Below are 26872 nucleotides of genomic sequence, written 5' to 3'. Positions count from 1 at the left end.
GAAATTCATTAGCTGCAAAGTGCTTATTTCTGGCCATCCTCTGCTTAATGGCATCACTAATGATGTAACTTCTGGGCCTCAGCATGAATGCTAACTTTGGCCCTCTGCACAAGACAAGTTTGACAACCCTGGTCCAACTACTTGGTAACATACAGGTGTATTGGAATTGTGGAAGATCTGGCAAGGAGGTAGATGTGGTATCAGCAGTGGCCCCTTTAAGGGTAAGGCCTGTGCTTCCAGGGAGTGTGCTGCACAGCTGCAGCCACTTGAAGGCAATGATGAAGCACCTGATGAAGGGAGAGTTTGGTGTGGGTAGCAGAAGGAGGAAAGCTTGAAGAAGGACAGACTGGACTGAGGAACTGATGCTAATGGACTGCTGGAACTGCTGATGGACTGACATGTGAATGGACTTTGGAAGCCGCTGGAGCAGAAACTACTGGAAAAACTAAGACTGGTGTTTGGCTGCTGTGCCCAAGAACTGCTGAGGACCAAGGGGCTGCTGTAGTGGCGGGAGGCTGCTGGCAGGAAGGAGGACCTCTGTAGGTTAAACAGGCCAACTACCCTGGTGGTGGGGTCCAGCAGTACTGCATGGTAGAACCAGGGTCATTTTTTGAGGAAAGAAGGGGAGCTAATTAGCTAAAAGTGGGCATAATTCTCCAGGCGGAGCTTGGACTGGGAATTTGGTAGAACAACAGGCAACCCAAGAATTGTTTCTCTGATGACACTGCAGCACTTGCATAGCTTTCTAAAGTTCATTTAGATCTCAGAATCAGCAGTATGGGCTACGATCCAGGAGAACATTACCACAATGCACCAAGAGTGGAAAGGCAAAGATCCTTGCTTCCATGGCAATGTACAGATCATGACTAATATGATTCATTATAACAGTCTCCTCCTGTCTGCACTGAAAAAAAAGACTACAACTCCATTCTTTGACTGCAACTTGGCAAGAAAATGAGCACCTAAAGCACAGTGTTCTGTTAAACAGAAAAATTAACCTCCTTTCCATTCTGCCCAAAGAGTTCTAACACACACACACACTCAATACTCAACAGAAGCAGGTGGTTCAATAAAGCTTATCTATTCTTACCCTGGTAAACAAATCACCACAAAATAAATACATACTCTTAGAGTTTAAAGAATACGCTTGTATTCAATCTGCTTATAAGACCTCAAGAGTAAATTCTAACTTCTAAAAATAGGCAATAAACTGCATGGAAGCATTACGCACGACCACTAGCTTGAAACACACTACCATCACCATGAAACGAAGCCAGGTCTTAGACAGAGAAAAAATTAATGAGTGTGCAAAAAGTCAATTTGGAATAATCCAGTCTTAGAGGCTTATATTCTATGTTTTGAAACATGGATCCTTTCTGCCCAATCACCAAAGTGATGGAAAAATAAGTACTGTTTTTTTTTTCAAATCCAACTCCAAGAAACTGTTTTCACCTGAACTCACCTGCTGAAGAACTACTGCATTTTACCAGGATTTCTGGGTACACTGCAAGCCAACACTTGGTTTGTGTGGGACAGCAATTCCACCCTACTGTTACTTGAACTGAGTGCGTAACCCAAAACACACCAAATATATTTGTGCAGTTGCACACCGCAGGGAAACATCAGCAGTAATCTGTAAACCCGCTTTCAAGAATTCCATTGTATTCATTCCATTCATTAAAATTTCTAACCCAGCTCTCAGTACAATGGGTTTTACAAGACACCTTACACAATGCAATACAGACAATTCAAATGCACAGTTAAAAAGGCACCAATATCTTAAAGAAACTCTGCTGGCTGTGACTGGGTGCTAAAGACAAAGTCAGAACTGTTGTCCATTAGGGCTGTAGCATTGACTCTGGACAAATGAAAGAAAGGCTTAACTAAAGTAGAGGCTCCATAAGGGACGCTTGTAAAGGCCTGATGTATATTATATGTCCAACAATATACTGATGAATACTTCAGCAACACAGGACACTTTGAATGAAAAAAGCAAGCCAAGATCCATCCTTCTTCTCCAAAAGGGCATCTTGGCAGATGTCTTTCTGCCTGCCTCCACCTCCCTACTACTTCTCAGGGATTGAAACGTTGGGGGGGAGTGAGAAGACAGACAAGTAAGTTGAGCGAAGGAAGCCCTTCTTATTCTTCTCATCTTTTTCACCTTCTTTCTGATTGCCCTCAAGGCAAGACAAACTAAAAAAACTGGCAATCCCAGTTCATCAATCCCCCCCAGGAGGTCTGCTAACTTAACTGAACAAATACCTCAAATTAAAGCATTTGTGTCATTAGACAAATGCCATTCCCAACCAGTGCAAGTTTCCTTGTAGTCCCATTTTCTTCAATGGGATCTAAACAAATGACAGACTAAAAACCAGTCCTTGGCTGACTTTGTCTATTCACATTGTTAAAATTTACACAGAAGGAGCTATTTAAAACTGTTCGAGTGTGAAAACAGTATGGCATTTGGAATTCTGAAATGCAGAGCTACACAAACAAATGCACGGCCTTGAACAGGCTGCTAGCAGCATCACTGGGCAAAAGACTCAGTGGATTTTGATCCCTGCTATCTTTAGATTCCAAATGGAAAGCAAACCTGCTCTAACAAGATAGTGCTCCAGTGTTCTCAGCTAACTGAAGTAGGGAGGGGCTGAACATCTGCCTGTGATATTTTACAGTGGCTGCAAGCACACACAACCTAACCAGAAAGACTATTAAATCTGGTCAGTCTTTGACCAGACTAGAACACAATGCAGACAAGCAGGATACTTGGAACGAAAACTTCCCGTGTTGCCCCCTTCGTGAATACGTAAGTGAAAGCACTTCTGTGATTGTTTCATTACTTTTAACTAAACACACACAATGGCATAAAATCATTTAGTGCGAATGTGTTAACCTTTAAAAATAAAATAGTGCTATCATACAATAAGGACACTTAGAGTTAAGAGACTTGGTTCCTTTCTCCTCTCCCCCCCATCCATACTGAAGAAGCAGAGTTGGGATCCTAGCACACATTCTTCCCAGATTAAAAAAACCAAGAGGTGACAGACTGAAGATTTATGAAAGCGCTGGACATATACTCTATTCTACTGCCAGCTTTCAGTATAGCCTAACCTGAAGTTGGAGATAATAAAAATCCTTCAAGTCAAATATTTTGTTTTGCAAAAAACAATAACAGAGATGCCTAAAATTACAACTAGTTCCAGAGGGGTAGAACAGTACATTATTTGTGGCAATAGACTAAAAAATGGCTTAGACCAGCATTTCTCAAATTGTGGGTTGAGACCCACTAGGTGGGTCATGAACCCATTTCAGGTGGGTTATGTAGCACCTAGCTCAACTGCCATTGAAAATACAGAGCCAAAAATACAGGATACAGAGCTGCTGGACTGGGTGGGCTACCAATGGCATGATGCTTTGACTTGAATAGGCAGGAAAAAACGCTGGAAGGGGTGGGGCCTGTATGGTTGGAGAAGAATCCAAGTCTGCATTCTGCTTTGACTTCCAAACTGGAATATTTGAATTCTGAGCTATGCAAGGGAGGTGAGTCCACATCCTGAACCATGACCTGTGTTTTCTTCAGGCTGATCGTCAGTCCAAAATCTTGGCATGCCTTGCTAAAACGATCCATGAGCTGCTGGAGATCTTTGGCAGAGTGGGTAGTGACAGCTGCATTGTCGGCAAAGAGGAAGTCACGCAGACATTTCAGCTGAACTTTGGACTTTGCTCTCAGTCTGGAGAGGTTTAAGAGCTTTCCGTCTGATCTGGTCCGGAGATAGATGCCTTCTGTTGCAGTTCCAAAGGCATGCTCCAGCAGGACAGCGAACAAAATCCCAAACAAGGTTGGTGCAAGAACACAGCCCTGCTTCACTCCGCTTCGGATGTCAAAGGGGTCTGATGTGGAGCCATCGAAGACAACAGTGCCTTTCATGTGGAAAGATCTGATGATGCTGAGGAGCCTGGGTGGACATCCAATCTTGGGGAGAATCTTGAAGAGGCCGTCCCTGCTGACCAGGTCAAAAGCCTTCGTGAGATCTATGAAGGCTATAAAGAGTGGCTGTCGTTGTTCCCTGCATTTCTCCTGCAGTTGTCTAAGGGAGAATACCATATCAGTGGTGGACCTGTTGGCTCGGAATCCGCACTGCGATTCTGGATAGACGCTTTCTGCAAGTACCTGGAGCCTCTTTAGTGCAACTTGGGCAAACAGCTTTCCTACTACGCTAAGGAGAGAGATGCTGCGGTAGTTGTTGCACCTCCCTGCATTACACCTCCTGTAATTACATTGGAATATTTGACACCGCTTGGAGGCTGACACCACTTGGAGGCAGGCTGTGCAGCATGGCCTTTCTCAGTTTGAAGAGACACTTTGCCAACAGTCTGAGGCAAAGAGGCAAAGAAGGAAGGCCCATAGCCAGGGAGACAGACCAGGGACACACTACACTTGCTCCCAGTGTGGAAGGGATTGTCACTCCCGAATCGGCCTTTTCAGCCACACTAGACGCTGTGCCAGAACCACCATCAAGAGCGTGATACCATAGTCTTCTGAGACTGAAGGTTGCCAACAATGAGCTATGCAAAATAGCAGCATGAGCATGCTGAGTAATGGAACTTGTGGTTTATTGCGGCATAGGTTTGAAGCCTAAATGTCTCTTCTGACCAAGACATAATGACATCACATCAGATATTCATTCTAAGAAGTGGGTCCCAGTGCTAAAACGTTTGAGTCTTTCTACTTTTCGTAAAGCTAGCTATTCCCAGCCTCTACTGAACCCATCCAATAATGTTCAATAATAATAATAATGTTTTCATAGTGAAACCAGACTTGGGCTTTTTTTTGTGTGCTTTTTTCAGATGTTTGGAAGCTTGTGGATCCCCAGACCCCCCTCCTCCCAAGAGGCTGGCACTGGTTATAGGTAAGGGTACAAACCCCACCCGCCGACCCCCACCCCCGTCCCTGGCAGCAGTGCAGTTCTGGGGATCACGTTGCTGCCTTCCCCCCTCCCCTACAATGACTTGCCTCAGTTCTCAAACTCCTTGAGAGTTTGAGAACAGTTGAATTAGAGCTATGTTTACTCTTATTCACATGCCTGGATTTCATTACAGTGCATTACATACACATTTTTCAAGGATAGAAAAAACAAACAAGCAGAGCTTGCTGCTATGGTTTCTGCAAATAGGTCTCTTATTCCTATGTAATCAAGTTGCTTGTTTTTAAATAGTGGTATTCTCTATGTATCAAGATACAAGAGATATAATATGGAAGGTTTTCCCCCCCAAAATAGTCCATACAGTACAAGACGATATACCTTATATTAAGAAGTATCAAAGTATACAGGAAAGGCCTAGTCCTATTCATATTCAGCTGGAACAGAGAGATCATTATTAAATTTTTAAACTAAAACTTCAATTGGCAAAATGCATTTTGTCAAAGTTACTTTTCAAATGTTTAGATATGTTGAAAAGAAACTGACAAAATGCATTTTGCAAACTGAAATTTTAGTTCAAAAATTTAACATCTAATAGCACCACGTTAGCTCTGTTAGTAGTGCATTCATTTGGAAGAGATACCACTGCAACAAATGCGGGCTAGAAACATGTGCTAAGTTTCTTGCAGCCAGGGAGTAATCACGAGCTACAACTTGGCCAAGCTAAATGAAGACATTTCTTCAAAGTTCCTAAGAACATTGCATATAATAGGATCTGTGAATGTTGCTTAAAATGCATAGGTAATCTACAATATCAAGTTAAAAACATGTGTGAATATGCTCCTAACTTTTTTTTCAATATAAAGTACATGAAAATATACTTCAGACTACATGTATACATATAAACTACTTAGTGTGTTTTTTGAAATGTCAACACATTGATTCTATAAAGCATCATGAAAGGGAAAAAAAACCAGAAATTGTTGCTCATAAAGCATTCAAAGCTGAAATTTGTGTCCAGTCTAATTAAATAAAGAAATTCAGTATTGGTGCAAATCAGTAACTTTTTTCTTGTTCAGGTGAGCATTTAATATAAAATTTCACATAAGAGCCAGATCCCAGAAAAGATCTATGGTTTACACCTTTATGTATTTAGAAAAAATGCCCTGTTCTGTATGAACATGTAGTACATTTTACCACCTAAGTGAGTATATCAGTGGTACTCAAACTTTTCCAGCCAGTGGCTCCCTTGACCCTCGGGGCTGTTGGCCATGACTCCCCATAATGTTCCTGGGGGCTGGAAGTGACATTAAACAGGAAGTGGCCAGAAATATTAACTATATTAAATACATTAAATATAATATTATATTTATTATAATATAATATTAAATATATTAACTATATTAATATTAATTATATCAATCATATCATTAATTAAATGCAGATCTTAAAAATATATTATTAATACACAGCAATATACATGCTTTATAAATGATCAGCTGCTGATCACTGTTGGAGACAGGATGCTGGAGTAGGTAGATTTTTTTTTTTTAAAGGAAGACTTTTTTTTTTTTAACTTTGTAAGCATACCAATAGAATTGTTTTATCAAATGAACTTTGTGAACAACCAATCTGACCAACATTACACACACACACACACCCCTGTGGACCCCAATCCAACTAGTCATTTCTCCCATTCTCCTTGGATAGCACTGAACCCTTTATTAATTTAATTAAATTTTTCCAGCAGCTGGTGGGGAAAACAAAAATAGACCATGAAAATATATCAGAGTTGATAAGGGTTTGGTTAGGAAGCTGATTTGTCTCCTATACTAGGAGATGCACAGCTCAAGCCTATGCATGTCTACTCAGAAGTCCCATTAGAGTCAATGGGGCTTACTCCCAGGAAAGTGTGGATAGGATTGGGCTGGCCATCAATGGCTGATAAGTATTCCCTTCAAATAGCAAGATTCATCACTTTAAAAATACAGCCTCTCCTCTTCAGTCAAACAACAAGATTAATAAATCACTTTAAAAACAGTACCCTTTTTCTGCTCCTGGCCAAGTAAAGTGTGTGCTTGTCTCTCCCCTCCCCCTTTGCCAACTGCATAGAAGCAACTTTAAGATCCCTGGTGACTGGTAAAATGGGAAGCATTTTATTTGGGGAGGGGGAGAAAATCGGGAAGGTTTGGAGATTGAAAGGGAGGAGTGGAAGAGGGAGGGGGTTCAAAAGAGAGATTTCACTTTGATGAGAATCCATCCCAGGCTGGGAACTAGGAACCAACCAGACAACGATCAGTGAGGGTTAAGGACTGCAAGTTGAGCATGCTCAGTACTTGCCAGATGGGGGTTGAAGTCAAGAGCTTTGGAAACAACATGCAGCAGCAGCCTCGGAGTGGAGGGAGAAGAGGGCGGGGCGGCGGCAGCCACTCTCTCGAAGTCCTTCTCAGAGGGAGCAGCTGAGCAACTCCTGTTTCTTCTGTTTTAAAAAAAAAGCACAGATGATGGGCAGAAGACGGGCTTGTATTCTGCCCAGGGGTGTGACTGTTCGCTGCGAGAGGACCTCCCCTTTGAGTTCCTGGAGCATCCCTAAAGAGCCGCGCCTCACAGTTTGAATAACACTGGACTATATCATCATTGGGCCCCATTCTTTATTCTGTTTTACTATTGGAAGATTTGGACTGGTCAGCCTATTGTTGATCATTATTACTATAAACCCGGGGTGCCCAAACGCCAGCCCTGGGGCCACATGCGGCCCTCGAGGCCTCTCAATGCAGCCCACAGTCTCCAATGAGACTCTGGCCCTCCAGAGATTTGTTGGAGCCCACACTGGCCCAACACAACTGCTCTCACTGTGAGTGTGACTGTTTGACCTCTCACGTGAGCTGTGGGATGAAGGCTTCTTCCACTGCTTCTTGTTTCATGTCTGTGATGCAGTAGCAGCAGCAAAGGAAAGGCCAGCCTTGCTTTGTGCAAGGCCTTTTATAGGCTTGAGCTATTCATTCTTTAATATAAGTTCATCTTTAATATATTCATTTATGTAAACTTATGTAAATTTATTCAAATTTTAAATGTAAATTAATTCTTTTTTCCCGGCCCCGGACACAGTGTCAGAGAGATGATGTGGCCCTCCTGCCAAAAACTTTGGACACCCCTGCTATAAACAAAGAACTATGACAAAAACTGTAAAACACTGCAAGCCTCCAACACTGAGCATTACACATAATTTTGCGGCAAAGAACATCTAGTACAGATTAAAATGACTGTGCATCTACAAAGCAATTCCTGAAATTACACAGTAGCCAGATGGATATGTCAATTAATTAATGATTCCAATTTATAGGCCTGCAGTATAAAAAAGCCTGGATACTGGCCAAAAGTTGTTCACAGTTGCATTCAGAAAGGAGGACAAAGGCAACTGTTCAAGCCAGAATTACATGTGTGAGACGAAAGCTTATTATAATAGGACGCTCACCTCTGTCACTTAGGACTGAAACATTTCATATCACTTGCACCTTTTTTAATACAAGAGGCTGATGCAAGGCTCACAACTAAATGCTATATAAGCAAGGGTGGGCAGCAAAAGTTTGACTTCCAATTGGATATACTTATTTGCCTGATCCATGGGCAAGTTGTAGGAGTTAACAGTTCCCTTCCTTCCCCAGGAGAAATTTTATGCTTAGAAGTAAATATTTCCAGTTTCTGAGGAGAGCAAGTGAAAAATCTGCTAGGGCTGGCTTCATGCCACACTTTACCTCAGTGTATGGTTCTAATAGGGCAAAGCAGTTCACTAGCTCCTCTGCATCAGCTGCTATTTTGCATCTGTCTAGTTGATGAACCTTGGAATCTGGTACGAAACAAAGTAGACCCTGCAATCTAAAGTCTGTTCACCTGTTGACATTAATGGACCACCTCCAAAATGAAGCTGCATGACAATTAATATCACTGGAAGCCCTTCTGCAGATGCCTGCACCATTAGTGGTATAGCTAATGACAAATGGAGAGGGCATTTTTGGTGGTGCCACCCATACTGTGGAACTCTCTTCTAAAGCAGGTGCAATCATCATCCTTTTTGTGTGTTAGTTGAAATCCATCCTATTGAGCTTTTGCTAACTAGTGTAACATAATTCCCCTGGTTATCAATTTAAGCAGTCTGCTTTAAATGCATGCCACTGACTGAATGTTTGTAACTGCTGATGTTTCATTCTGTCAGCCACCTTGGTAAGGTGGGATACAAATCCATGAAATATGTGCTGCAAATGTGTTCACAAAAGAAACACCCTAACCTACACTAGAAAATGTGCAGATGTTTAGGAATTTGGGCATGGAGCTAAGCCAGCTGTTTTCAACCGCTGTGATGCAGCACACTGGTGTGCCCCGAGGCTGCCTCAGGTGTGCCGTGGGATCAGAGGAGGCAGGCAGCAGCTGTGCGCCCACATGCGGGAGAAGCCCGAAGCAGGCAGCATAAGCAAGGAAGCAACCAGGGAAGGAGTTGGTCAAGGCTGCTTTGCATCCCACACAGCAGCTGAAGAGTCCGTTTGGAGCTTGCTCGTGCTACTGAGCACTACTCAGGCTACAACCTGATCCTCACTTTCCTGGGAGTAAGCCCCATTGGCTATTATGAGGTTTACTTCTGAGTAGACATGCATAGGGTTGGGCACGAAGGCAGTTGTTGCCTGCCTATGTGCTGATTGCTCAATCAGAGAAGCCCGGAGGAGCCAGGAGGTGGGAGCTGCAGAATGAGTGAGAAGAGGGAGCCAGAAGCAGGCACGCAGGTACATAGTGAGCGAGTCTGCTGAGGCCCCCAACCTAAGGGCTGGCTGGCTGAAAAGGGTCCCTGAAAGTCCCTTTTCCTTGCCAGTTTGCCTGCAACTCCCCAAAGTGACCCTCCCTGCACTTTGGGGCTTTTAGAGAAAGGGCACTGGGCCACAATCCTATCCACACTTATCTGGGAGTAAGCCCCATTGACTATAATGGGAGGCACGCAGGCATGCACAGGATTGGGCTCTAGGGGTGCTATCCCACCCACACTTTCCTGGGGGTAAGCCCCATTGACTATAATGGGGCTTACTTCTGAGCAGGCATGCATAGGATTGGGCTCTGGGGGTGCTATACCATCTCTGGGGGTGCTATCCCATCCACACTTTCCTGGGAGTAAGCCCAATTGACTATTATGGGGCTTACTTCTGAGCAGCCATGCATAGGATTGGACTTTTGGTGCAACCAAAAATATTTTTTCTCAAATACACAAGCAGGCAATTGGCACTTTTCTCTCTTCTTCTCCCCCACCCCACCCCCTTCCCCAGGCATATTTCTCCTCCCCCAAATCTCACAATCACAGTTAGCAACTCTCTTACTGTCCCTTCCCTCACTAGTTTGCACCTTCTAAAGATATAGAATCACTGCCTCACATTTTCTCTCTCTCCTCCACCCCCAGTTTAATCCTGCACTTGTTTCAATCATGTCTCCTCACCACCCCTCACCTGCATTTCTCCACTATGTGATCAACCTTCCTTGTCTTTGCCAACACTTTCTGGCACTTTGGATATGAATTTGAACAGAGGATTTTTCCTCCTTTTCAGAAACCACATATACTTCCCTCTCCATGCTTCTTGTCAATTTTTTTTGTCATGTAATGATTTAATTGTATTAATTTTATTAATTCAAGATTAATTGTAATGTAGTAATTTAATGTAAGTAAAAAACTGGTAGTGTGCCTTGACAATTTTAGTGCCTTGTCAGTGTGCCCTGAGCTGAAAAAGATTAAAAATGGCTGAGCTAAGGGATAATCAAAAGGGTCTGCTTTGGGGATTCCTACAGCAAGTAAAGAAGGAAAAATAAGGCCTTGAGTGCCCTTCATTGGGATAGAAAGGCAAGATACAAATTCTATAAATAAATAGATAAATAAGAAAATAAGGAAGCAAAGTCACAAACAGGGACATCAGAACACAAAGAGTGAGCAAGAGAGAGACACTAGTCAATACATGTTCAAATAATTTGCTAGAACATAAACAAAAAACCAAAGTACAGTGGTGCCTCGCATAACAAAATTAATCCGTTCCGCAAGTCCTTTCGTTATGCGAATTTTTCGTTTTGCGAAGCGCATTTTCCCATAGGAATGCATTGAAATTTAATTAATGCGTTCCTATGGGCAAGAAAAGTCAGAACAAAGTCAAATTTGGTTTACAAAGTGTTTATTAAGTGCTCTTTAAAGGCATACATACTGTACAGAGGATTTGAAAAACGGGGGGGATGCTGAGTGGGGAGCTTGAAGGCTGTAATCCTGTGCACACTTTCCTGGGAGTAAGCACAATGGGACTTACTTCTGAGGAGACACACACAGGATTGTGCTTTAAGCTGGGGAGGACAGAGCAGCTGCACTCAATTGCTTGCTTTTGCCGTGATCATGGGGGGAAACGTGAAGGAAATGGGGCAGTGAGAGGGTGAATGAGAGATGGGGGGATGCTGAGTGGGGAGTTTGAAGGCTGTAATCCTGTGCACACTTTCCTGGGAACAAACTGACATGAAGATCTTCCCCTTACTAGGGTGAACGGGATCATAAAGGGACATGAAGATCCGCCCCTTACTAGGGTGAACGGGATCATAAAGGGACATGAAGATCCGCCCCTTACTAGGGTGGCCGGGATCATAAAGGGACATGAAGATCCGCCCTTTACTAGGGTGGCCGGGATCATAAAGGGACATGAAGATCCGCCCCTTACTAGGGTGGCCGGGATCATAAAGGGACATGAAGATCCCCCCCTTAAGACAAACCAGGACAATAAAAAAAAATTCGTTATGCGAAGCATAAGTCATAAAAATTTGTTATGCCAGTTACCAAACTTCGCACACCGCTTTCGTTCTGCGGGTTTTTCGCTGCGCGGGGCATTCGTTATGCGAGGTACCACTGTAATTACAAATAATGAAATTTAAATTAAGTGAAAAATATGAAACCACCAGAATTATCAAAACTGTGAAGACTGAAGCAAACAAGATTATGGTAATGAAGACTTTCAGTATAAAGTTGGTATATTTAAGCAAGTGGCTTCTCACACTTTATTTTACTTTCTTATTGCAAACAGGTATTGATTATCATATTTTGTTTGAGATATAAATTGGTTTCCCTGATGAAGGTGAAGGCTAAAGCCAAAATGTGTGGGCCTATGTACAATACCAACACACATTTTTTGTTCTGAGCAATGCTTTGAGACTTTGCCTCTTCCCATCTTCTTTCCACTATGACGATCAAGTAGCAATTAGTGATGCTGCCAAAACTGAAAAACCCTTTTCCCTGAAATTCTTGCTCTTGGTCAAAATATAAATCAAGATTCTTTCTAAATTATGTATCAATTGTTTGCCTGCACGTTCTACATATATTGGGTAAATAGATACTCAGCCTTCAACCACTGCTAACACACACTGCTAAACCTTAAACACTCAAAGAGCCATTTGGACCTGTTTTCCGGAGAGGAAAAAACCTCGGGAGCCACACAACCCTTTTGACATCTAAAATGAAGATAACACAGCATATATAGTGTTGTTGTTTTTTTACCTTTATGCTCTTATAGGTCCCATTTTTATAATGTAGCTCCCTCTTGTAGCTTTTAGTTAGTTTTGTCATACATTCTTGTCCTGTGTTTTCAGACACCTGGTCCTCTATGGTGTTTTGCCTGATTCCAAGGCCATTCTCTGCCTGGAGAATGATGCCCACTTTAAGCAAATTAGCTCCCCTTCTTTCCCCCAACAAATGGCCCTGGTTCTGCCCTGCAGTCCTGCTGGACCCCACCTCCAGGGTAGCTCACCTGTTCAACCTGCAGAGGTCCTCTCTCCTGCTAGCAGCCTCCCACCACTACAGCAGACCCTGGGTCATCAGCAGGTCTTGGGCACAGCAGCCACGCTTCAAACTCCAGTGTCTCCACCAGTCCCTTAGTCACAAAGTCAGAGTATCCAGGGCAGAGTCCAAAGTCAATAAGCCAAGTCACAGTCCGAGGTCAGATTCCAAAGTAAGTCAGTCAAATCAGTCAGAGTATCCAAGTCAAAGTCAATAAGCCAAGTCAGTCAGTCTCCTCTCCAACCTGCACTCCTTCTACAACCTACACCCCCTTCCTGCCTCAGGTGCTCCTTATATGCCTGAGGGCCCTATTGCCTTCAAGTGGCTGCAGCTGTGCAGCACACTCTGCTGGATGCCCAGGCCTTACCCTTAAAGGGGCCACTGCTGACACCACATCTACCTCCTCAGCAGATCTTCCAGGATTCCAATACATATGGCGGTTATGACATCTGCTTATCTTACATGGATACTAAAGAACTCCCCCCACCTTCCAGAGGCACCCTGCTGGAAGGAAGAAAGGACACAGACTCCAAAGGTGGGGAAGAGAAGAAGGGGGGGCAGCCACAGGCCAGCTTCTGCCCTGCCTGCCTGTCCTCCCTCACTCAGGCTGGAACCCTCTCCACACTATCCTGGGAGTAAGCCCCATTGACTACAATGGGACTTCTGAGCAGACAAGTTGGTTGGAGCTCTCAGGTTGCAGTCCTCTCCACACTTTCCTGGGAGGAAGCCTCACTGACTACTTGTGAGTAGACCTGCATAGGAGGGGGCTGAGGCTGCAGCCCTCCACACCTTCCTGGGAGGAAGCCCCACTGACTACAGCGGGGCTTACTTGTGAGTAGACCTGCACAGGAGGCAGCTGAAGCTACAGCCCTCCACACCTTCCTGGGAGTAGCCCAGGGACTACAGCGAGGCTTGCTTGCTAACAGACCTGCCGGGTGCGGGCTCCCACTCACCTGTCCTTGCACCTGGCCTTGAGCAGGCTCCAAGGCTGCAATCCCAGGCACCCTTTCCTGGGAGTAAGCTTCATTCGCTGTAATGGGGCTTACTACTGAGTAGACACACAGGATGTCTCCTCTGCTGTGGAGGAAAAGCCTCTCCTTGCACTGAGTGGGGACCTGCTCAGGGAAAGGCCGGCTGCAAGGGCTCGCAATGGCTGAGGAGGAGGGCGTCCTGCTGGAGAGTTGGGGAAGGGAAAAACAGGGAGTTTAAGCCTGCAGAGCAGGCAAAATTGAAAAGGGAAACCAATGCGGGGCAGGTGGGGGTGAAGGGAGAGGAGGGCAGTGAGCTCAGGGGGTGGAGGGAAGCAGCCTGCCCTCCCAACACAGGTGCCTCCTGTCACCCCCTATGCCACTTTTACCCGGAAGAGCCACAGCAGATGGCTGAAAGAGCTGCATGCAGCTCCCTGCACTAACCCCAACTTCAAACAAATTGCAGTTGATTCCTGAAACTGACTTGGAACCTTTTTTGAATATACAAACCTACTTTACAGAATAATGTGTGCGCGCATGCACAAAGCATTATGAAACACTTGAAAATACCCAATTGTTTTAGTATTCTCAGATAAGACTTGTAACTGCTGATTCGATTCAATGACATCGATTCAATGACACGATTCAATGAAATGGAGTAACAGAGTTATTCCAACAATAACAGAAATATTGAAAATAGAAAAAGATGCTGGCCCATCTCACCCCAGCAGTATCTGTTCTAGTGGCTGTCTGCTGGTATTCTTTTGCATCTTTTTAGATTGTGAGCCCTTTTGGGACAGGGAGCCATTTAGTTATTTGATTTTTCTCTGTAAACCGCTTTGTGAACTTTTAGTTGAAACTGTTGTTAATGTTAATGTTAATAATAATAATAATACAGAACAAATCTGGGCCATAGGTGGTCCACACTGGGCCCATCTATGCCACCTAGTGGGTGAAAGAATACGGAATGTAAAACTTAAGGTTGCACTCATCCTGGCACTTCCTTCTATTTCCATTCCTCTCCACTCAAACAAGAGCACAGGCATCATTGTAATATTTCAAGTTGTCTTGCGACTAAGCCATCTATAACAGGCAATAGAAAAAAATGCCGAAAGAGGATCTTTTGCCAGTGCTTACTCTAAATGGCCAGACCAGAAAAACTATAAGCTTCTTTCAAAGCTATTCAGTACCTGTATCAAGTTTTTGTTTTTTTTAATCTGCAAGAGTTTTTACATATAGGAGTGGTAATTTACATACAAAAGAACTGACTGAAATTTGGGGGGGGGGAGGGAAGAGTTAATATTAAAAGGTAATTTAAGCAAGGGAAGGAGGAACTGGGTCTTTTGCAGAAAACCACTTTTACAGTGCATTTGGAAATAATATCCTGGGACTTGGCAAATTCACAACTACTAAAAGCTTCTGCTAAGTGCTATAATGAACTCTCACTGGGTAGAATAAATATTATACTTTTTAAATGGCTTCCATCCTAAAGTCAGAGGAATCTCACCATTAATTTTTAGAAGCTCTTTGATCCCCTCCCTGATGGAATGAACACAGCTCCATCTTCATCTAATTGGATCCTATACAGCCAGAATCCCATGAACTGAAGAAAGTAGTCTGTATAGCTTTTTTTCCTTCAGAAATAAATCCTGCAATTCCTATCATTCCAAACAGCTCTCAGCTGAAGAGCCCTTGTAACTCAAGCATCCCACCCACTTTTCAGCTTCCCTTCCCAACTGTAGTCCTTCACTAGAATTCCAGGTCTTGAAAAACAAAACGATTCTCTCAAAAGACACTGAACTCCTCTGACCATCAACTAATAGGATCACTTCATTTTCCATCACCTTTCCAAGAGCCACTTGTTTTCCAAAAGCCACAGCCTTTGCTCCCACTACACCCTTTTTGCCATGTGGGGGGGGGGGAGTGGGTAGGTCAGACCATGCCCTTCTGGAAGGCCATAATTGGATCAAAGTTGCTATTACAATTACACAAGGCAAGCAAAAAACATGCACACACACAAATCTGGATATTTTAAGTACTTCACATCACAAGCTTCTTGCCAAAAGAAAGATGGGTTGTCACAAGCTTAGTGGGAAGAATGTATATTTTGGATTCAATCTGGATTCAGCTCCCAACAAAAGGTCATAGCTTAGAAAACCACAGAAAACCAAGTTCTATATACCCAAAGACCAACCTGAAACATACTGATTGTTCTCACTCCTAACTTATTCAGTTAAAGAAACAACTTTAAAGTAGTGATTTTTTTTATTCAGGGAGGGAGAACTGCCCCTACTCACCTTTGTGACTTTTTTTCTACGGATCATGAGCCCTTCTAGAACGGGGAACAGTGTCTTCACTTCTGTCATATCAACTGATCTACGAACTTTGTTGTTGAAGAGTTGGCAAATACTGCACAGTATTAATAATACTCCATTTTAATATGGAGTGCCTACAGTTAGCCACGTCCTGGCAGCTTAAGCAATCTGCATATTAATCTGTGGATAACAAATTCTCATCCCCATCTGTAAGGTGTGAAAATAACAAATAAGTTTCAACAATTTGCCCTGAAGTCCCTATGGCTGCTTGGTGTTGAAACCAGTCCTTCTTCCACTAACAAAGTACAAAAAGAACTCGCCTTAATAGAAACTTGTGCCTCCTGTGCAGGAGTGGCTTGTCTCAAGCAATGAAAGCACAAAAGAATTGTTTGCACAATTAACTGTAAACAAAATGCTTTTTAATTACTCAGCAGTGTGCATAGTTTGGTTACAGGTTGGTCTTTTAGACTTGTATTTATCACTTGCAGCAAAACTATCTGACAAGGCACTTTTTAATTTGAAATGTTTAATCATCTTTTAAGGTAGAACCCCACTATTCCTATTTTAGATGACCGCATTACAGAAGTTTGAGAGCGCATGACTTGTATGAAGCCACACATGAGCCCATGGCTGGAGTGACATTTGAACATAAGTCTTCCAGAACCAAGCCAAACAGATGTGTATCATTCATAGAAGTTGCTATAGCTACTGATCTTGAAGCATTTTTTTTTTCATATTGACATTTAAGCCAAGAACCATATCAGTGGTGAAAAAGCATCCTATTATACACTCACTGTTTGACACTGAAGCGTTAAAGGCTTTGACTTTTGACTCACACCAACAGGGGCACACAAAGCATTAACCAGCAAATCCACTGCCTATTCTATTCTATGTTTAAAGTCATTATAGTCTGGCAACCTACCAAACTGAGGGAGCAATCAAGGAAATGACTTGGGCCCGCACAAGTCCCTTTCACTGGCCCAATGGTCTCGCAAAAGTGCCGTAAAGCACTCCGGGCTGCTCCAATATGCGCCATCTATTGAGGTGGCACAGATCCAAGTAGCCCCAATGGAGCTGCTGCGGTTTTACCTGGGGTAAGGGGATGGAATTCCCATTGTTCCCAGTTGAGCCACAACTGGCCCCAATTCTCCTCTGGATATGGGGCAGGCCAGCTAGCTTCCCTGTTCCAGAACGGGTTAGGATTGGGCTGCCCATGTGATTTCTTAATTCTATCAAGAAATAACCAAGCTATGTGAATAAACCCATTAGGCATATGTTTTCAGTGCAAAAAAGCCATGCATTTAACAGATTTACAATTGTAACAGTTTGAAAGAGATGAACATGTACAGTACCTATGTGTCCTAGAAGGTTGCACAAGACACATTCAGATTATGTCGGAATAGTAAATGTTGAGGTCACCTGATTTTTTTTTTTAAATCAGGTGACTTGGTTATAAACAAATTAAATTTAATTAGCTCTTTATATTAAATTCTACCATCAGCGAATCAAGGTAGCAGTAAGAATTATATACAGGCATGCTGCCGTATCCGCAGGGGTTCTGTTCCTGAAGCCCCCGTAGTTACATGAAACTGCAGATATGGGCAAACGCCTCCTCCCACCCTTTGGAGACAAAGGGAGCTCTGGTCCCCTCACCTCCAGAGGGTCCTCTGAGCCCAGCTGAGGTTGCACATGCCTGTCCACGATCTCTGTCAGACTCTGATTGAGTCCGACACTAAAAAAAATGCAACTTCCGGTTTCTCCATGAAACTGAAGTGATGCATTTAATGCTTTATAAAGTATTTCACTGTTTTTCCATGAAACCGGAAATTGGTTTTAAAAAAAATAGTGTGGGGCTCAATCTGAGCCCGGCAGAGGCTGCGGACAGGTGCCCGTGGCCTCCAAAGGCGTCGCAGACCCGATGCATGGATAAGTGAATCCATGGATAAGGAGGCCCCCCTCGTCACGTTGTGTCAAGTCAGTCTAATTCTCAAGTTATTCCATCTAAGAGCCAACAGCCAGATATATCAGCAATTTACTCAAGAAAGGCACCATGTCACTACTTTTAAATATTGAAGATTACAAGATAGAAGAAAGCTGGAGTTTATAAGAAGTCCACCATCACCTAGTAAAGGCACATATATGCACTGCCTTGCTACTTCTAGAGTTGGGAATTAATTTCTTTTATGTCTGGATGTCCATAGTATGAAGAAATTTGGTTTAGAGCCAATGCATCCTCCATTCTCTTTCAAACCCTTGCAATTTAAAGGATATAGATTGTCCCCAAACTTCTGCAGTTTTCAAACTCTCAGGGAGTTTGAATGCCACAGTAACTTCTTGCGGGGGGGGGAGACAGCGGGGGTAGGGGGAAGTCAGCAGCACGGGGGGTTGCAGGGGCTTGGGTACACTTACCAGAGTCTCCTGGGGTGCGGGGAGCACTGAGCAGCTGTCCGCAGAGCTCCCCGTTGCTTCAAAAGTGAAAGTGGAGCAATCGCACTCCACTTCTGGTTTAGCGGAGGCAGGGCACGATCGCCCCACTTCCACTTGTGAAGCTTCGGGGAGGCCTGCGGACTGCCGCACAGGGCTCCCCACACCCCTAGGAGGCTACAGGAGGCTCAGGTAAGTGCATGCAAGTCCCTGCAGCCCCCCTGAGCAGCACGATCAGGAGATCGCGCTGCTGCCTCCTGGCTGCCCCCGCCCCTTCAGGGGAAACAAGCCAGGGCCCACAGGCTGGGGCATCATGACACCCCAGTTTGAAAAGCCCTGCCATACTGGAACCCCTAGTGGATAAAAAACAGTGGAAAAATAGATTTAAAGACCCACTGCTCGTAATGGAATAAGGTTGTGCCTCAACATCCACAGGAGTCTGATTCTGGGACTCTGCCAATACCATAAAATGTGTTGAATAAAAGCAGTTTAAAAAAATTAAAAAGTGCATCCCTTTACATTTGTAGTTTAAAACTGCTTATCTTACTGTTATAGAAAGGCAGTCAGCAATTAGAACCCCTGCTTTTGCCTGGCTCAGTTGAAGAATGGCATTAACTTACATGACTGTCTCTCTACAACAGGAAGATAAGCAGTTTTTTAAAAACTGATTTTAAAGGCATGCATTTTTTTCCGTTCTCCAGGGATCAGCACATTCCTTCTCATTTGCAGTGTTGAGTCATATATGTGTATTAAAATCAGTGTATAACAAGGTTGGACCTGTACAGTGAGGTGAGAGAAATTAATCACTGAAAACATATCCTCCAAGTCAAAAACCTGAAGCCCCTCCATTCCAGACAGATGTCTTGCAGTTTGAGAAAAGGGACTGCTGCAGAGGTAGCTATCCCCAAGTTCTGCTCTACTAAACCAGCTCTGCTGAGATACACCACAGTGCCACTGCTTGGGCCACTGTTTTATTTATTTATTTTATTTAACCGTACAAATCAGCTCCACTAACTAAGGTTTACCAACTCAACTATGGATATTTCTATGCAGAAGGAAGTTTCTGCATATGCATCTCCTTAGTGAGATCAGGAACTTCTGGAACAAATCTCATGTCTTTTAATGCCCAAAATGGCATGTTGGCCATTGCGTTCCATCGCTTCCAACAGCTAGCATACCCAAATGTGGAAGTACTACTAGATGTGTATCTGAGTGACTATTCCATTAAAAGCAACAAAATGTTGATAGAGCAGCATTCACTCCTAGATTTATGCACACATTTCCTGTTCTGAAAATGGTGTGTGAAAGCCTGCTTCAGCGTACCTATCCTCTAAACTGGACTGGGGTGTGGAAGCTTGGGTCAGGACTGAAGGAGGAAGGAGATAAAAGGAAGAAAATGTTTCCCTATATTCACCCCGCCTTTTCTTCCCTACTTCATGAAGGTTTTTCCAGTTGATCCCTACTCATCACTTTTAAAAAAAGATTTAACCCATTTGTCATAACATACTACAGCAATGACCTCCTTAGGCAGACTGTGCTATATGAAGTATTAACTCCATTTTTTGTCTTACGACTGCTTATTACTTTCAAACTCTGTTCGGAAACACAATAAACTAGTTTTCTTCCATTCACTTTCTCTACATTTCTCATGAGATGCAAAACATTTATCAAGGCCCACTCTCAGCTATCTTGCTTTTTTTCTTAGCAAGTTTAATTCTTTTCACAATAATAAGATAGATGAGCTAAAATCAGGAATTTTCATAGTGAAACATTCCCAAATCACCAAAAATACAGCTTGAGTTTCCCTATACACAGCCAATAAAGACAAATTCTTCTGTCTGCTCTTCTTGCAGGTTGAGCTACCTCTCAATTTAAGAACCTCATGTTCATTTAGAAACAAAATTAATCTCTTACACACTTATTTCCTTGGCCTAGTTGTCACTGAGGTGGTAAGACTATACGAGAGCTGTTATCTGCTGTCAGGAGATGGAATTTTAAAAATACTTCCACAAAGAAAACTAGCATAGAGGGGGAAGGTTCAGTCAAAAGTGTCTCTTGCTTGTTTTTTTATCTAATGGAATCTTTAGTGTGTATGGAAAGTAGCCCATCACATGAGCCTCTACCCGAGGTCTGAAAAAGTGACAGTCCAGACATAAGTTAACACATCACTGGAAAAAGGCCATTGCTTCTTAATGAAAGCTTCCAGAAATCAATTTTCCCTATTCAATTTTCTAGTTTGAGGAATCTACATCTTTTAAGCTGCCAAGCAGCCTTTGGAATGAGAACTATAAATTTAAACATAAGCCAACTCCACAGCTTGAACCAAGTCTCTCTTCCATCACAGTGTTAATGGGCAGCTTCTAAATCTATGTGATCCCCCAACTCATTCTTTTTACACACAACCTCCACAGCAAGTTTCGCTTTTCAAAAAAATACCTTTGAAAGTTGTCTCCATACAATAGAGAAAAGCAATAATATTTTTTTTAATTAAAATATTAAAAGCAATAATATTTTGCTAATATGAAAGGTATAATTTATGGAAATGGGCTGCTAAGGGGTACACAAGTGAAAAACAATGGGAACCATTGCTATAGATGAACTACTGTACACAAAAAACCTGGAGAAAGTATTTTAGATACTCTACATGTTTTCAGCCCTAACCAAAATCACCCAGTAAGTCCACTTGTTGAGCAGTGATTTGAACTTGCATCCCTCAGATAAAATATTCTATCCACTTGCTCACAAAAAAAAAAAAATCACACAGTTGGAAAGATCCCAATGGTCAATTCAACAACCTGTTCCAAATGTGGATCAATTCCTTCACCAGATAAGAAAAGAACATTGTTCTAGAAAACAAAAGTAACTTCCAATGCTTTCACCAATATTGTTAAACAAAAAATGCTGATAATTCCCAGTCCAGAACCTTCTATCAACTTACCAAAGCAGAGGTGTTTGAAAATGCTGTTATTTTACTCTGAAGTAAGTCCATTATGTTCAGCTGACTTCAGCTGTAATCTTATCTTACTCACTGGAAACAAACATTTCTACCATTAAGTCATTAAAAGTTCACAACAACCTGTGTGACTTTGGGCAACTTCTCCTGCAATTCTAAACTTTCCTACCCCATTACACAGTTTTGCAACTTATCACTAACTACTGTGAGTCAGCAGACCAACTAGGCATTTCATAGTACTAGTGTGCACAGGCAGCCTGGCTTTTATACGTCCAGCACACACTCCTCTTAGACTCTCACAAGTGAGTTTGTCCCCCCTTCACTGCCTCTACATCCAAGTAGTCTCTCTCTAGAATCATTTCTGATTTCTTTCACCTTCTCTATGTTTCTACCTCAACTGAGGTCTTGCCCTTTTCTACAACATTAACCTATAAACACTCAAGGCACAGTGATGCAAACAGTTATACTGTCATGCAAATAGGATCTTGGATTAGCACTTTTACCTCAGGCTATGTAGTAAAGTCACAACATGGCAGAATTTCACTAGAAGTTTTCTTTGGCATGCAAGTAATTTTAATTCAGACTGAAAACTCAGAAATCTTTTTGAAACAGAAGGATTCAGATCCATTATTAAACTGGTTTCTTAAAGCACTAGTAGACTTTCCATCAAATTCAATCCTTGCTTTTCAAGCGTTTAACATTTCCCAATTTTAACCCGTGACAGATAATGAGCATCATTTTTGTGATCTACATGCTTGACATGGACCTGAACTCCCCTACCCTTTTTGATACTATAGGAACCTAAGCACCAAGGGCATCGCTTCACCAGCTGAATCTCAGCTAGACATTTTCATAGGCACCTGGAAGCAAATAAAAACCTACAGTATTCACTTAGCTGATGCACTCCACCTGTCAATCCCTTCTTCCATCCTCATGATCTCAATAAATGTCCAGAACCTGTGCAAAGCTTGAAAGATGTTTCCAACAGTTCTGTTGTGGTTCCAGGCAGGAATCTCTTCTCCCTTCTTCCTGTTGCTACACAAAACCACTGTGGTGGAAGGGAAGTGCAGAAGGCAAAACAGGCAGAGTGTCCAGCAACTAACAGCAACTCTTGCTTTCCACTTTCTCTTACTGGTCAAACTGGATTTAAAGGGGAATTGGTAGTATACCATGTCACCACCCAAGACTAGGAAGCCCAGACAGAGAAAGACCATCCTGGAAAAACACCTCTTCCCAGGTTAGCCAAGCAATCACTAAAATCCAAGAGGTGACCTTGAAACAAGCAATGGCAGAACTGGGGGAAGTTTGGTTAAGTGCAACAACCCACTCGCTTTCTAGTGAACTGAAATCAGGGAATAACCCCCGATTATTATAATAATCAATGGGGCGGCAACGGCAATGTGCAACTCTGTGGTGCTACCCTGGATAAAGTTGACAGCTACATCTACTTGGGACGTGAAGTGAACATGGTCAATGACCTAACGATTGAGATCGGGAGACAAAGGAAAGCTGCGTGGGCTGCCATGGGATCAATCCGAGAAGTAACTAGTCAGATCCACGATCTGCAGCTGAGAGCCCACCTGTTTGACTCCATAGTACTTCTGGCTTTTTGCTAAGCCATAGATACATGAGCAGATAACAAGACCATAGTTACTGCCATGCGAACCACCCACTGGGTACTTGAAAGATGTCCCCTCGGGATGAACTGCCAAAGCAATGGCAACATGGTCTCAGAAATCAAGACCTCCGGCAAGAATCCAAGATCTGCGACCCGCTCAAGTACATGGCTTCTGTAAAGCACAGATGCGCAGGACATGTCATCCTCCAAACAGACAACCAATGGAGCACCAGAATCATGCACTAGATCCCATGTCAAATGAACCCACGGCCGATCAGCTACTCGCTGGTCAGATACCTTTTCCAGGTCATTTAAACAACAGGGACTGCCGCACTGGACAACAATCACACTAGATCAAAAAACATGGAGCGAGTGTGGGCCACATTGGAAAGACTGCCAATGAGGATGGACCATCAATGTATCAATGTATGTATTATAATAATAAAGAAGAGTTTCTTAAAAGGCTAAAGGAACCACAGACAGGAAAAAGGAATGGGGAAAAAGGTACAGTTAGATTAGCAACCAGAAGATGCTAAACTAAGAAGGGAACTGTTACCAAAGCTGAGCAAAGAGGTTAAAAGGCAAGTAAAACAACAATAAAACCCTGACACAAATAAACAAGTATTTTCTCCCTTCTCTTGCATTGCTGAGGAGTCCACTCCATGCACTTGCATGGCAAGTGGGTGTGCCTTCTGCTAAAAGAGCAGGCAATGACAGGTCTACAGGAAGGGTATTCAAAAATCTTCTATGCCTCCCACACCAACCTTCACATTATGCAATTCTACATAAGGGTCACAGGATAGAGAGCTGAAGTTACAACAGATTTTGTTCTTCACCATCCTGCTGCAGGACAGACCACCCATCTACCTGCTATCAGGACCCAAGGAGGTCCGGGGGGGCGGCTGCAAGAAATAGGGCCTTCTCGGTAGTGGCACCAACATTATGGAACTCCCTTCCCCTTGACTTGAGAACGGCTCCCTCTCTTGAGAGTTTTCGGCGAGGCCTGAAAACACTGTTGTTTAAACAAGCCTTCTGATTTCTGGCCTTCTTAACTTTTTTATATATCTTTTAGTTTTTTACAAGCTTGATTCCTCGGTGATTTGCTCTTTTATTCTGTCTTTTAATCTGACTACTGTTTTTATGGCCTCTGTAGTGTGTTTTTAAATGTTTTTATCTGCTATGTATTAATGTTTTTAAAATCTGTTTTTTTTTATATGTTGTTAGCCGCCCTGGGTCCCGTTAGAGGGCGGGATAAAAATAAAGTTTTATTATTATTATTATTATTATCACCATCATAATACATCCAAGTGAACAGTAGGCATTCAATCATAGTGGGCCACAAACAGAAACTGTTATTATTGTGTGAACGTTAAGTAGTTCACAGAAAAAGACTATTTCAGGTTATTACTTTAAGCAACCCAAGGCACACATTCTAGAGCAAAACAGGTCAAGTCCAAAATACTGTGACAACTGCATCAGCTGCCAGAACTCGTCTCCTTTCCCATGGGTCTTCTCTTGTTGAAACAGAGGAATAAGCTTTTACTCTTTTATTACAGCCTTGATTTTTTGGCCATCTAACCACATTTTCACTTTTCAAAATGTTGCCTCAAAGTATCTTCAACGCCATACAATAAATGGTGTCTGTTGCATTTATTACTTTCAAACCACCATATCAAACTACCCAGGAAACACTTACTGCAAAGCATGTTTAATATTTTATCAATACTGCATCCAGTGCCTGAACACACAAAAGCGACGTCCCAGTCTCTTCTTACCTTCATCTCCCTCTGGTGCATAGGAAGCTGTAATAATGTCGATGTCAGCACAATTCATCACAATCTGATTGGTCGACTGTTTCACCTGCAAGAGACACATTTCCTTTTATTACCTGACCTTTAATTTAACATTAAATCTAACAAGAAATAGTTCAACATGACCGAAGATATTGAAAAACAATCCAACTTTTCCAGAACTTTCAGTGTCAATAACTGCCACCCACAGAGAAGACCAATACAGTTCCATTCAGCCACAGAACATTTTCATAAATTTGACTGCATTACAACACAATGTTCAAAGAAATCAAAGAAATCATATGCACACCTTTCCGACAAAGTAGTATTATCTCATAGTGAGCAGGACAAACAATTCCATCTGGAAGAACTCACTGTTCAAATCACATTGTGGCCAATATATGTAAGCAGGCAAAATGTATTTCCTCTCATGTCAGATTCTACCTATGCTCAGCATCAAGTCCTACCCATGTAGCAAGATGCAATGCCCTCACAGCATGGGGCAACTACTACCACATTATGTGAGCTTGGCTTAGCAACAAGAGTGATGCTGCACTCTATAAGGCTATATATGTGTTCAGTCCTACATTTATAACTAGGCAGATGCAACAACAGCAGAAGCAGTGTACAAACTTTAAAAAAAAACTAAACACATGAAGCTCAACTGCAGTTTTAACAATATTTCAGGGCCTACCCAGCCACTTTAGATCCTGTTCCTTTGATCTCAGCCTCTGCACCTTTACAACCATCAGGTGGAACAGAATGATATACAGATGGAAATAGCCACTAATATATTACCAACAGATGAAGGTTCAGGGTAGTGTGAGGTGAAAGTGATAGAACGAGAGGAGGCTTGAAGAGTCGATGTGAGAAACTCAACACAGTAGTGGCCTAGTGGCTTTCACAGCCAATCATGTGAGCAATTTGCTCAGCAGTAAAGAACCCCTAGGAAATGGATAAAAACCCAAAAAATCCACTTAATTTACAAGAACAATCTGGATGCCAAAACCAGGGCAACACACTATACACCCACTACATTATTACCTACTGCAATTCTCGGTAGGAGGTTTGATAAGGAACAGTTCAACATGTTTCACTACATGAAAGCAGGAAAAAATGTGCATTGCCAGCCTTACTCAAATGGAAATACACTTACTGCTAACTGAAACTTTTACAGATACTGTATATTCTTGAACGCAGATTTCAGAATACTTAATTTCTGGCACCCATATTTGTGATCAAAAACAGGAAGTGGTTTCTGATTGCTTTGTTTACCTATATGGAAGCTTAGAGAGCCCTGTGCAAGGGTCTGCAAGGCTACCTGCACCCACCAGAGGCCAGTGCAGCAATTGGTAAGGTAAGAAACACCTGATCAGCCCCTGCAGCAGCACAGTCCTGAGGATTGTGTCACTGCCTTTGCTCCTCCCCCGCAACAACTTACCCCAGTTCCCAAATTCTTAGGGAGTTTGGGAACAGCAGCTTTAGCCCACCACTCTCCTTATATCCAGGTAGCAAGGGGAAGACTGGCAGAGGTGAGCAGGTAGACAGAAGTGGGCACCCCCCTGCCAATTTTGCTGCCTGAGGGATCCTCTTCAGTTGGCCTCATGGATGGGCCAGCCCTGTACATGTACTATCACATGATTTATACATGCAGACATCACACTTGCACAGGCAATAGGGGGAAAGATACTTCTGAAGATTGTGTTTGCCAATTAAGTGTGATATGCTAACTTAAAATTCTTGCAAGTATCAACCTTCCAAAGGTTGTGATGTGCCACAGCACATTTATAGGAACCAAGATAACAGCTAAAACATAATGAATTGTTCAGCTGCCAAGACCTGCAAATGAGGTGTCAAAATCATATCTACATAACTTACAGGATACATCTGATGCATGACTGAAGATACTGTGCAGTATCTGAATTAAAATGCAAAACTGGATAGGTAAGAGAACTTCTACAAAAAAGACAGGTAGACAGACAGGTCGACACCCTTTAAATTGTAACTCCAAATGCCTACACTGGAGCAGAACCTCACTGGTTTCAGTGAGA

General features: G+C 42.7%; 1 protein-coding gene across 1 annotated transcript in view; it reads right to left on the bottom strand.

Moving 5' to 3' along the window:
* The window catches only part of NPEPPS (aminopeptidase puromycin sensitive), a 101266-nt gene that overhangs the window by 50534 nt on the left and 23860 nt on the right, over window positions 1-26872 (bottom strand). Inside the window, exon 2 of the mRNA XM_066627646.1 lies at window positions 24807-24891. Within this exon, the coding sequence (XP_066483743.1) occupies window positions 24807-24891 (85 nt within the window). The remainder of the gene's footprint in view (window positions 1-24806; window positions 24892-26872) is intronic.

The sequence above is a fragment of the Tiliqua scincoides genome, chromosome 5 (assembly GCF_035046505.1).
Source record: "Tiliqua scincoides isolate rTilSci1 chromosome 5, rTilSci1.hap2, whole genome shotgun sequence".
NCBI lineage: Eukaryota > Metazoa > Chordata > Lepidosauria > Squamata > Scincidae > Tiliqua > Tiliqua scincoides.
Note: the sequence above shows the minus strand (reverse complement) of the source record. Positions and strands in the feature narration are given on the sequence as shown.